This window comes from Dermochelys coriacea, chromosome 6, assembly GCF_009764565.3.
Source record: "Dermochelys coriacea isolate rDerCor1 chromosome 6, rDerCor1.pri.v4, whole genome shotgun sequence".
NCBI classification, from domain to species: domain Eukaryota; kingdom Metazoa; phylum Chordata; order Testudines; family Dermochelyidae; genus Dermochelys; species Dermochelys coriacea.
This window is the reverse complement of record NC_050073.1, coordinates 98334411-98347021: the sequence shown is the minus strand read 5'-3', so window position 1 is coordinate 98347021 and position 12611 is coordinate 98334411. Positions and strand designations below refer to the sequence as shown.

The following is a 12611-nucleotide window of genomic DNA, read 5'->3' as shown; positions in this document are numbered from 1 at the left end:
CTTGGTGAGATAATACACATGAATATTTGTATAGAAGGGTACAGCTTACTCAGGAAGGACAGGCAGGGGAAAAAGGAAGGAGGTGTTAGCTTGTATATCAAAGATATATACACTCAGACTGAGTTTGAGATGGAAATAGGAGATGGACTTGTTGAAAATCTCTGGGTAAGTGTAAAAGAGGTTATAAAAAAACCAAGGGTGATGTCATGGTAGGGGGTCTACCATAGACTACCTATTCAAGAAAAAGAGGTGGATGAGACTTTTTAAACAGCTAACAAAATCATTCAAAGCACAGGACTTGGTGGTGATAGAGGATTTCAACTTCAGAGACATCTGTTTGGGAAAATAATACAGCAGGACACAGATTATCCAACAAGTTATTGGATTACAGTGGAGACAATTTTTCATTTCAGAAGGTGGAGAAAGCAACTAGGGGAGAGGCTGTTATAGATTTGATTTTGACAAATAGGGAGGAACTGGCTGAGAATTTGAAAGTGGAAGGCAGCTTGGATGAAAGTGATCATGAAATGGTAGAGTTCATGATTCTAAGGAATGGTAGGAGGGAAAACACCGCAATAAAGGTAGACTTTAGCAAACTCAGAGAGTTGGTAGATAAGATCCTATGGGAAGCAAGTCTCAGGGAAAAAACAGTTTGAGAGAGTTGGTGCTTTTTCAAGGAGACATCATTAAGGGCACAAGAGTAAACTATCCCGCTGTGCAGCAAAGATAGGAAGTATGGAAAGAGACTATCCTGGCTCTCCTAGCAGATCTTTAATTGTCTGAAACTCAAAAAAGAGTCCTACAAAAAGTGGAAACTAGGTCAAATTACAAAGGATGAATATGAACACAAAACACAAGCAAAATTTTAAAAGGCCAAGGCACCAAATGAGATTAAACTAGCTAGAGACATAAAGGGCAACAAGAAAACATTCTGCAAATATATTAGAAGCAAGAGGAAGACCAAGGACAGGGTAGGCCTGTTACTCAATGAGTAGGGACAGACAATAACAGAAAATGTGGACATAGCAGAAGTGTTAAATGACTTCTTTGTTTCAGTTTTTACCCAAAAGGATAGTAACAATTGGACATCTAACATAGTGAACATCAGTGAAAATGAGGTAGGATCTGAGGCTAAACTAGGGAAAGAACAAGTTAAAAATTACTTAGTCCTGGTCTACACTCGGGGGGAGGGGGAGGGAATTGATCTAAGTTACACAACTTCAGCTACGTGAATAACATAGCTGAAGTCGACATACTTAGATCAACTTACCATGGTGTCTCCACCGCAGTGAGTCGACTGCTTCCACTCCCCCATCGACTTTGCCTGCACCTCTCGCGGCGCTGTAGTACAGGAGTCAACGGGAGAGCGCTCAGGGGTCGATTTATCATGTCTAGACTAGATGTGATAAATCGATCGCTGCCTGTCGATCCGGCGGGTAGTGAAGACATACCCCAAGACAAGTTAAATGTCTTAAACCAGGGCCTGATGAAATACATCTTAGCATGCTCAAGGAGCTAACTGAGGAGATATCTGAGCCATTAGCAATTATCTTTGAAAACTCGTGTAAGATGAGAGAGATTCCAGAGGACTTAAAGAAGGCAAATATAGTGCCAGGCTATAAAAGGGGGAATAAGGACAACCCAGAGAATTATAGACCAGTCAGCTTAACTTCAGTACCTGGAAAGATAATGGAGCAAATAATCAAGCAATCAATTTGCAAACACCTAGAAAATAATGAGGTGATAAGGAACAGTCAGCATGGATTTGTCAAGAACAAATCATGTCAAACCAACCCAATAGCTAAGCCTTGTGGATGGGGGGAAGCAGTAGATGTGGTATATCTTGATTTTAGTAAGGCTTTTGATACTGTCTCGCATTACCTTCTCATAAACAAACTAGGGAAATGCAATCTAGATGGAGCTACTATAACGTGGGTGCAACCATTCCCAGAGAGTAGTTATCAGTGGTTCACAGTCAAGCTGAAAGCCCATGTCAAGTAGGGTCCCACTGAGTCCAGTTCTGTTCAATATCTTCAACAATGATTTAGATAATGGCGTAGAGAGTACACATGTAAAGTTTGTGGATGACACCAAGCTGGGAGGGGTTGCAAGTGCTTTGGAGGATAGGATTAAAATTCAAAATGATCTAGAGAAACTTGAGAAATGGTCTGAAGTAAATAGGATGAAAGTCAATAAGGACAAATGCAAAGTACTCCATTTAGGAAGGAAAATCAGTTGCACGCATACAAAATGGGAAATGATTAGCTAGGAAAGGAATCTGGGGGAATCTATAGTGCATCACAAGCTAAATATGAGTCAACAGTGCAACACTGTTGTAAAAAAAAGCAAACTTCATTCTGGGATGTATTAGCAGGAATGTTGTAAGCAAGACGCAAGAAGTAATTCTTCTGCTCTTCTCCATACTGATAAGGCCTCAACTGGAGTATTGTGTCCAGTTCTGGGTGCCACATTTCAGGAAAGATGTGGACAAATTGGAGAAAGTCCAGAGGAGAGAAAAAAATGATTAAATATCTAGAAAACATGACCTATGAGAAAAGATTGACAAAAATTGGTTTGTTTAGTCTGGAAAAGGGAAGACTGAGGGCGACATGATAATCTTTTATGTACTTGAAAACTGTTAGAAGGAAGGTGAAAAATTGTTCTAGTTAATCTCTGAGGATAGAACAAGAAGTAATAGGTTTAAATTGCAGCAAGGGCGGTTTAAGTTAGACATTATGAAAATCTTCCTAACTGTCAGGGGTAGTTAAGCAGTGGAACAAATTGCCAAGGGAGGTTGTGGAATCTCTATCACTGGAGGTTTTTAAGAACAGGTTAGACAAACACCCATCAGGAATTGTTTAGTTATTAGTCCTGGCTTGAGGGCAGGGCACTGGATTGATTGACCTCTTGAGGTCCCTTCTAGTCCTACATTTCTATGATTCTGCAACTTCTACGTAATTGTTTTTATTTACAAAAGTACATTCCCCCACATCCCCACTCCATCGTCTGACTGTGCTTCCCCCGAACTTTGAACCTAGCTGTTCTATGCTGGAATATTTGTTGTAGGTGTTGTGACAGAGATGGGTCTAGGAGAGAGATTTGTAAGAAGGGATAAGTAGAGGCTTTATGAATCAGCTCAGGAAGAGCATTCCCTGTTTAAAGAACAAAATGGAAGAAGGTGTATAGAAATCTGTCTGAGAAGGTGAATGAGACATTGAAGCTGTCATCACTGGAAGAGCAGATGAGGCAGAGAGTAATGCAATCAGAGACCAGAACAGATAGGTAGGGAGAGGAAGATCCATAACTGGTCTTGAAAGGAAGAACAAGAAACTTGAACTTGATTCAGTGGCTAAATGAGCATAGGTTCTGGAACTAGGAGTGCTGGGGGTGCTACCGCACCCCCTGGCTTGAAGTGGTTTCCATCCTCTACAGGGTTTACAGTTTGGTTCAATGGCTCTCAGCACCCGCACTATACAAATTGTTCCAGCACCCCTATAAGTGAGGGCCCCATGGTAGGAAGAATCCAAAGAAAGGATGATGATGTGGTCAAAGCAGTGGCCAAGGAAGATGGACATTAGCAGTTGCTTTTTGTACAAACTGGGGAGGGATGGGGGCTGATTTGAGTATGAGGGAGGCCAGAGAAAAAGAAGTTGCAGTAATGAACGTGGAAGACTCTGAGAACATTAGCGCAGAAAGAAATGTTCAGATTTTGGAAATGTGATGGAGGTAGAAGTGGCAGAGTTTGGACATTGCCTTGATGTGCAGGTCAAGAGAAAGGAAGGAATCAAAGATGACCCTTAGGTTGGTGAGCAATGAGGAGGCTGGTGGTGGTGGTGACAGGAAGAAAGGGCAAAGTAGAGAGGGTTTCAGATCATGAGTACAATCTGTTGCTATGTTTCTAATGCAGTTCAGTTCATGGCACTGCTTGATTAAGAACTAAGTTTTTAGGGCAGTTTTGCAGGTCTTCCAATGCAGATGGTTAGAGAAATGAAGCAATTTCAGTGATGGAATACCCAGAAAGATGGTTTTATTTACTAACCATAAATTTGTGCTTGGATATTATGGTCATGAATGTGTTAGAAATACTTACATGGGCAGATTAGATAGCAACAGCTTTTATATCTTTAAGAATTACAGTTCAGATTTGATAGGCATCAATGACATGTTGGAAAAATAGGTATGTTTTTTACAGAAAGATAGGTAATACATTGTAAAGTCCTAGTATAGTCATGTCAAAATGTAATTTTACATCTGTGTAATTGGTCAAGATGAATCATAGGCTAAGCAGACTTTCTAAGAGGAAGCTGATGATGAAAGAAGAGATAATGTAATATTTAGCTAACAAAACCAATGTTATGAGAGATGAGTGTAAAGAAATATACTTGTTTGAGAGACTGTTTCACAACTTCAAAGATCTTAACAAACATTAACTAACTAGTAAAAAGATGAAAGCATGGAGTTTTATGTAAAAGGATTGCTGTAGTTTTTTTTTAAAGTGTGGACTCTTATTTCATTGAAGCAATTGCTAGAATATATTTACAGCCATAGCCATGGCAAATTACATTCAATAAAGCAGTGCTTTTCAAACTTTTTTTTCTGGCGACCCAGTTGAAAAAAATTGTTGATGCCCATGACCCCATGGAGCTGGGGCAGAAGGGTTTGGGATGTGGGAGGGGCTCAGGGCTGGGGCAGAGGATTAGGGTGTGGGAGGGGGTCAGGATCTGGGCTGGGGGTGCAGGCTCTGGAGTGGGGCCAGGGATGAGGGGTTTGGGGTGCAGGAAGGGGCTCCAGGTTTGGGGGGGCTCAGGGCTGGGGATTAGGGTGTGGTCTTACTTCGGGTGGCTCCCGATCAGCAATGCAACAGGGGTGCTAAGGCAGGCTTCCTGCCTGTCCTAGCACTGCAGACCGCACTGTGCCCTGGAAGCAGCCAGCAGCAGGTCTGGCTCCTAGGCGGAAGACCACAAGTGGCTCCACACAGCTCTTGCCCGCAGGCACTGCCTCCCCGCAACTCCCATTGACCAGGAATCAGCCAATGGGAGTGCGGAGTTGGTGCTTGGAGTAGGAGCAATGTGTGGAGCCCTGTGGGCCCCCCTGCTTAGGAGCCAGATCTACTGCTGACCGCTTCCAGGGCATAGCGCGGTGTCAAAACAGGTAGGAACAGGTATCCTGCCTTAGCCTGGCAGCACCGCTGACCGGACTTTTAAAGGCCCGGTTGGCGGTGCTGACCAGAGCTGCCGCAACCCAATGCCTTATATTCCATGACCCAGTACTAGGTCGTGACCCACAGTTTGAAAACCACTGCATTAAAGGACTTAATGATCCTTATAATAATATCTAAAATCAGTGTTCTCTGTAGGAGAAAAGTATTTCCTTTTATATTGTACAAAAGACTGTCCTGAGTATAACAAATGCAAAATAATGCTTCACAAAAAATGATAGTCTAGAGTATACTAACCAAACTCATCCCTGGTATAACTTCTTTTGTGGAGTCATGTCAGGAATGGATCAGACCCAGGATATGTTAATACATCAAAGTAAGAAGGCATGTGCATAATCTGAAGTTAGACCACTTTTATATAGTCCAAAATATTATATCTGAACTGTTTAGTTTGTCTAATTTAATCCCCAACATTGGTCCCATTGAAGCAATGGCAAAACTTCTGCTGATTTCAATGGAGCAGAACTGGGTTCTATGATTGTCAGCTCCCGGGGAACAGAATCTCCCTTTCTTTCTCTTTGTTGAGCACACTAACAATATTAACAAATAATAAATAGGAAGAGTTAAAACTTTTTGTTAGTATTTTAGTAGTTAGACTAAGACTATGTAAGGATATGTTAAATGTTTTCTGTTGCAGATTTATGTTGATGATGCTCCTCTGGCCTTTCCAGGACAATATCTTGTTAGCACAGTAACAGCTGTATTAGTAGGAGGCATCATCTTTGTTGCATTTATAATGCAAATGTGTGAAATAAACATATGGAACAAAGTGAAAAATAAACTGAGGAAAAAGAACAAAGTATCCGTGTCTGAAACCTCAGCAACTGTTACTTCTACTTCTTCCTAGGTTGGACAACCACACTTCTAAATGAAATACAAAGTGACACCCAAGAGCAAGTTATTCCATCCCCCTTTATTAAACCTTTCTCTTACCTACATTTCCCAAGACGTACATTGAAAGTAATTTCCTATTTAATATTGTTATGTTGTATATCTTCCTTCACTGATATTTTTGCATATGTAATTTTTCCATTAGAATTTGGTTTCTTTGTAAATGTATGTATTGAAATCTACAGGAAAATATATTCATTTACAAATTATTTTATTTAGGAAACTGTTTTCAGATGTTGTAAAGAACTTCGTTTGTAATAAGGAACTACTTAACATAAGTAAGAGTGCCAATACAGTAAAAGTGTGTAACAACACTAACACTTTGTTATGAAGAGAGCTTGTAAACCTTGGCTAGGCAGCGTTGCAAGCGTTGTTCCATTTATGCACCTCAGCGAGATAAAAATAAAAAGAGATCAGTACACTACAATATTGACCTCCCGTGGTTCAGCAAATTCTCTTGTTTGGCACCGGTCAGGTCCCGAGGGTACCAGATTAGAGAGGTTCAACCTGTATAAATTACTCAAACTTGTTGTATTTGACTATTAAAGGGCAGACACAAGAACAGACTTGGCTAATTAGTGTTCTTCCATCCAGTGGTTGGATGTGCTTGCTGTGTGCATGCCCTGCATGTTGCTGCAGCTGCAGCTTGCAGCACAATCCTCTCTGCACTATCCAAGTCTCAAGGTTTTGTTAGTCTTTATTGTTATGAGCACTAAACACACTCTCAACTCTTAAAGCTGAAAAAAATAAAACCTGTAGTGAGTGAATAACTACCAGTAGTGGGTGAATAAAGGTTCCATCAAGATTCATAGTTAAAGTTCATGCTTCTTGAGAATCCTCACAAGTTTCTGGCATTTTGTTACTTTTACCTATTCAATAAAGTCTATTATGTGGTTCACCTATTTCTCCTCAGGGAATTGACCATTTTCACTTTAAATCTTGAGCCTTGGAGCTTGAATATACTTTAGAGTGCAATATAAAATTTAGGTGTTTGAGTTTTAAAGTGGATTTATGGAGCCCAGTAGAAGAAAAGATGGATCCAACAACATAATTTTAAAAATAGGGAGAGAGAAAGAAGTCTGGGATAAGAACTCGGGGAATTTTTTACAAAACATTTTTCATAGGAAAATCCAATTTGTCAAAACCAAAAACTTTTTGTGGAAACATATTGATTCCAACAAAACATTTGTCTAGGATAGAATTTCAAGCGAGAGAGGCATGCACACACCCCACCTCCATAATATCCAATTGTTCAGTGATTAGGACACTCAGCTGGGTTGTGGGAGATCTAGGTTCAAGTCCCTGCTCTGGCTAATTCAGAGCAGAGTCTTGGACTGGGATCTCCCATGCACCTGTTCAGTTTCCCGATCACTGGGTTATAGAGACAATGTTCTCCCTTGCATGAATGCTCTCTCCCCCTCTCCGTGCCCCCCCTTAATATTACTAATACAAAGTGGAACAACTCCAGTTGGAGAGAGACTGAGGCTATAGCCCGGTAATTAGGGCACTCCCTTGGGATGATTATTGGATATTCTGAGGCCTGGTCTACACTACGAGTTTGTCAGATTTAGCAGCATTAAATCTGAATTAACCCTGCACCCATCCACACAACAAAGCCATTTTTTCAACATAAAGGGCTCTTAAAACCAATTTCTGTACTCCTCCCCAACGAGGGGATTAGCGCTGAAATAGACATCGCCGTTTCGAATTAGGGTTAGTGTGGACGCAATTCAAAGGTATTGGCCTCTGGGAGCTATCCCACAGTACACTATTGTGACCACTCTGGACAGCACTCTGAACTCGGATGCACTGGCCAGGTGTACAGGAAAAACCCAAGGAACTTTTGAATCTCATTTTCTGTTTGGCCAGACGAGCTCATCAGCCCAGGTGATCATGCAAAGCTTATCAGCACAGGTGACCATGCAGTCCCAGAATCGAAAAAGAGCTCCAGCATGGACCGAACGGGAGGTACTGAATCTGATCGCTGTATGGGGAGAGGAATCCGTGCTATCAGAACTACATTCCAAAAGACGAAATGCCAAAACATTTCAAAAAATCTCAGAGGCCATGAGGGACAGAGGCTACATCAGGGACGCAACACAGTGCTGCGTGAAACTTAAGCTCAGACAAGTATACCAGAAAACCAAAGAATCAAACAGACACTCCAGGACAGAGCCCCAGACATGCCACTTCTATGCTGAGCTGCATGCAATTCTAGGGGGGGCCGCCACCACTACCCCACCCCTGTCCATGGACTCCGAGGATGGGATACTCTCCGCCATGGCTGAGGATTTTGCAGATGGGAAAGATGAGGAGGAGGACAAGCTTGGGGAGAGCACACAGCACACTGTTTATCCCAACAGCCAGGATCTTTTTATCACCCTGACTGAAATACCCTCCCAACCCAATGAAGCCGGAGAAGGGACCTCTGGTGAGTGTACCTTTTTAAATATAATACATGTTATAAAAGCAAGCGTTTTTTAATGATTAAGTAGCCTGGAGGACTTGGTACTGCTACTGGAAAAGTCTGTTAATGTATCCGGGGATGGAGAGGAAATCCTCCAAGGACATCTCCGTGAAGCTCTCCTGGAGGTACTCTAAAAGCCTTTGCAGAAGGTTTCTGGGGAGAGCACCCTTATTCCATCCTCCATGGTAGGACACTTTACCACGACATGCTAGTAGCAAGTAATCTGTTATCATTGCATGACAAAGCCTGGCAGCGTATGGTGTTGCCATACGCCTGGCATTCAAGCAACATCCGTTCTTTATCTCACTGTGTTATCCTCAGGAGAGTGACGTCGTTCATGGTAACCTGGTTGAAATAGAGGAATTTGATTAAGGGGACATTCAGAGGTGCCTGTTCCTACTGGGCTGTTTGCCTGTGGCTGAAAAGAAATCCTCCACGCAGTTAGCCACGTGGTGGGAGGGGGGGCCATTGGCATTGAGCTGTTCGCGTTTGGCTAGCAGGGATCTTCCCTGATACCAGCCAGGCGGTGGGGGGAAGGGAAAAGCAATCATCCCAGAGAATTGGATGGGGGAAGGGGGTTAGTTTGGTTTCGGCTGCTGCACGTTAACAGGAAAACTGCAGCACTATATGGCCAACTCAACGGGCTTTGCTTGGTATGAGAAAGGAGGGGGCTGCTGTTATGAAGGTTGCAGAAGCTGAAAGACTATGGCTTACCATGGCCACCTGCAAGCCGAATTCTGTGGCCCGGCCCTGCATGTGTGATCTCTAACACCAAAGCTGCAGTACTCAATATAAGATGCAAAATGCAACCTTGTATCAAAATCTCATGTGCTATGTAATGTGAATAGTGTTGTTCACCGTGAAAGAGCATAGCCATTGTTCTGTAAAATATATCTTCACTCCCTTTTTTTCCTCCAGCAGCTGCAAATGTTTCAAGCCTCCCTCCTCCATCCCAGAAGCTATCTCAGATAAGGCGGTGAAAAAAACGCATGCATGATGACATGTTCTCTGAGCTCATGCAGTCATCCGGCACTGACAGAGCTGTGTGGAGGGACACAGTAGCAGAGTACAGGACGGTGGCCAATGAACGTGAGGAGAGGTGGCGGCAGGAAGATCAGAGGAGGCATGAGAAAACGCTGGGGCTACTACAGGATCAAATGGACATGCTCTGGTGTCTGGTGGAGGTTCATGAATGGCAGCAGGATCACAGTCTGCTGCTGCAGCCCCTGCTTAACTGCCCTCCCGCCTCCCCAAGTTCCATATCCTCCCCACCCAGATGCCCAAGAACATGTGGTGGGAGGCTCCGGGCACCCAACCACTACACCCCAGTGGACAGCCCAAACAACAGAAGTCTGGCATTCAACAAGTTTTAAAGTGGCCTTTTCCTTCCCTCCTACCCTCCTCCCACACCCCACCCATGCTACCTTGTGAGTTATCTCCCTATTTTTATAATCAATTAATAAAGAATACATGTTTTTTTAAATGGTAGTGACTTTATTTCCTTTGCAAGCAAGCTGTGATTGAAGGTGGGAGGGTGGGTGGCTTACAGGGAATTTAGAGGCAACCAAGGGGGCGGGTTTTCATCAAGGAGAAAAAAACAGAAATGTTACACAGTACCCTGGCCAGTCATGAAACTGGTTTTCAAAGCTTCTCTGATGCGCACCGCTTCCTGCTGTGCTCTTCTAACCGCCCTGGTGTCTGGCTGCGCGTATTCAGCGGCCAGACGATTTGCATCAACCTCCCACCCCACCATAAATGTCTCCCCCTTACTCTCACAGAGATGGAGCACACAGCAAGCAGCAATAACAATGGGAATATTAGTTTTGCTGAGGTCTGAGCGAGTCAGTAAACTGCACCAGCGACCCTTTAAACGTCCAAATGCACACTCTACCACCATTCTGCACTTGCTCAACCTATAGTTGAACAGCTCCTGACTATTGTCCAGGGTGCCTATGTACGGCTTCATGAGCCAGGGTATTAAGGGGTAGGCTGGGTCCCCAAGGATAACTACAGGCATTTCAACATCCCCAACAGTTATTTTCTGGTCTGGGAAGTAAATCCCTTCCTGCAGTCATTCAAACAGACCAGAGTTCCTGAAGACGCGAGCAACATGAACCTTTCCCGGCCATCCCACACTGATGTTGGTGAAACATCCCTTGTGATCCACCAGTGCTTGCAGCACCATTGAACTTGGCGGTTTATGTACTGGCTGCCCTGGTAGTCCGGTCCCAAGATAGAGATGTGCGTTCCGTCTATAGCCCCACCACAGTTAGAAAATCCCATTGCAGCAAAGCCATCTAGTATGACCTGCACATTTCCCAGAGTCACTACCTTTGATAGCAGCAGCTCAGTGATTGCATTGTCTACTTGCATCACAGCAACCCCCACAGTAGATTTGCCCACTTCAAATTGATTACCGACTGACCGGTAGCTGTCTGGCATTGCAAGCTTCCACAGGGCTATTGCCACTGGCTTGTGAACTGTGAGGGCTGCTCTCATCTTGGTATTCTTGCACTTCAGGGCAGGGGAAAGCAAGTCACAAAGTTCCATGAAAGTGCCCTTACACATGCAAAAGTTTTGGAGCCACTGGGAATTATCCCAGACCTGCAACACTATGCGGTCCCACCAGTCTGTGCTTGTTTCCCGGGTCCAGAATCGGCATTCCATGGCATGAGCATGCCCCATTAACACCATGATATCCAAATTGCGGGGGAACGCGGTTTTAGAGAAAAGAGTGTTCATGTCCTCATCACCGCACTGCCGTCGCCTTCTCGCCTGGTTTTTCAGGTGCTGGTTCTGCATACACTGCACGATAATGTGTGAGGTGTTTACAATGGTCATAACTGCTGCAGTGAGCTGAACGGGCTCCATGTTTGCTGTGCTATGGCGTCTGCTCCTGCTCGGGCAATCCAGGGAAAAGGGCGCGAAATGATTGTTTGCCGTTGCTCTGACGTAGGGAGGGGCAACTGACAACATGGCTTACAGGGTTGGCTTACAGGAAATTAAAATCAACAAAGGGGGTGGCTTTGCGAGAAACAGAATGGCCCCCTCAAGGATAGAACTCAAAACTGGGTTTACCAGGCCGTTGATCTCACAGAGGGAGGGAGGAGAAAATGAATACAAAACAAATCTGGTCTATTTTTTGTTTTGATCCACTTCATCTATCTTTATACATCTTGCTGGCAGCAGACTGTGCAGTATGACCTCTAGCCATTGTCATCACCTGGGTGCTCTGCAGAAGATGGTGCAGCATGACTGCTGGCCATCGTCTTCTGCTGGCTGCAGATTAAAAGACGCTGCACTGCTGGTAGGACTGAATCGCCATGAGACGAAATGACCTGGCTGAGTCACTCCCATGTTTGCCCAGGCGCCCCGACCTCATCGAGGTTGGTTAAAAGAGCACCCTGGACTACGTCAACAATGGCTACCAGTCATACTGCACTGTCTGCTGCCAAAAGGCAATAAACTGTTGCTGTGTAGCAATGCAGTACCACGTCTGCCAGTACCCAGGAGACATACGGTGACAGCTGAGCGGGCTCCATGCTTGCCGTGGTATGGCTTCTGCACAGGTAACTCGAGAAAAAAGGCACAAAACGATTGTCTGCCCTTGCTTTCATGGAGGGAGGGAGGGAAGGCGGGCCTGACAATATATACCCAGAACACCCGCAACAATGTTTTAGCCCCATCAGGCACTGGGATTTCTACCCAGAATTCAAATTGGTGGCGGAGACTGCGGGAACTCTGGGATAGCTACCCACAGTGCAACACTCCAGAAGTCGACTGTTGCCTCGGTACTGTGGACACACTCCGCCGACTACATGCACTTAGAGCATTTGTGTGGGAACACACACAATCGACTGTATAAAAACAGCTTTCTACAAAACCGACTTCTATAAATTGGACCAAATTTTGTAGTGTAGACAAGGCCTTAGGTTGGTCTCATCCCAGGTATGGTTATTGGTTCACCTGGCATGAGCCAACTCATCTGGAACGGTTATCAGCTATTCTGGGGTGGGTCTGTCATAGTTTTTTGTG

General features: G+C 44.2%; 1 protein-coding gene across 1 annotated transcript in view; it reads left to right on the top strand.

The window, feature by feature from the left end:
• The window catches only part of CATSPERB (cation channel sperm associated auxiliary subunit beta), a 104900-nt gene extending 98835 nt beyond the window's left edge, over positions 1-6065 (top strand). Inside the window, exon 26 of the mRNA XM_038406101.1 lies at positions 5856-6065. Within this exon, the coding sequence (XP_038262029.1) occupies positions 5856-6065 (210 nt within the window). The remainder of the gene's footprint in view (positions 1-5855) is intronic.
• The last annotated feature ends 6546 nt before the right edge of the window (positions 6066-12611 follow it).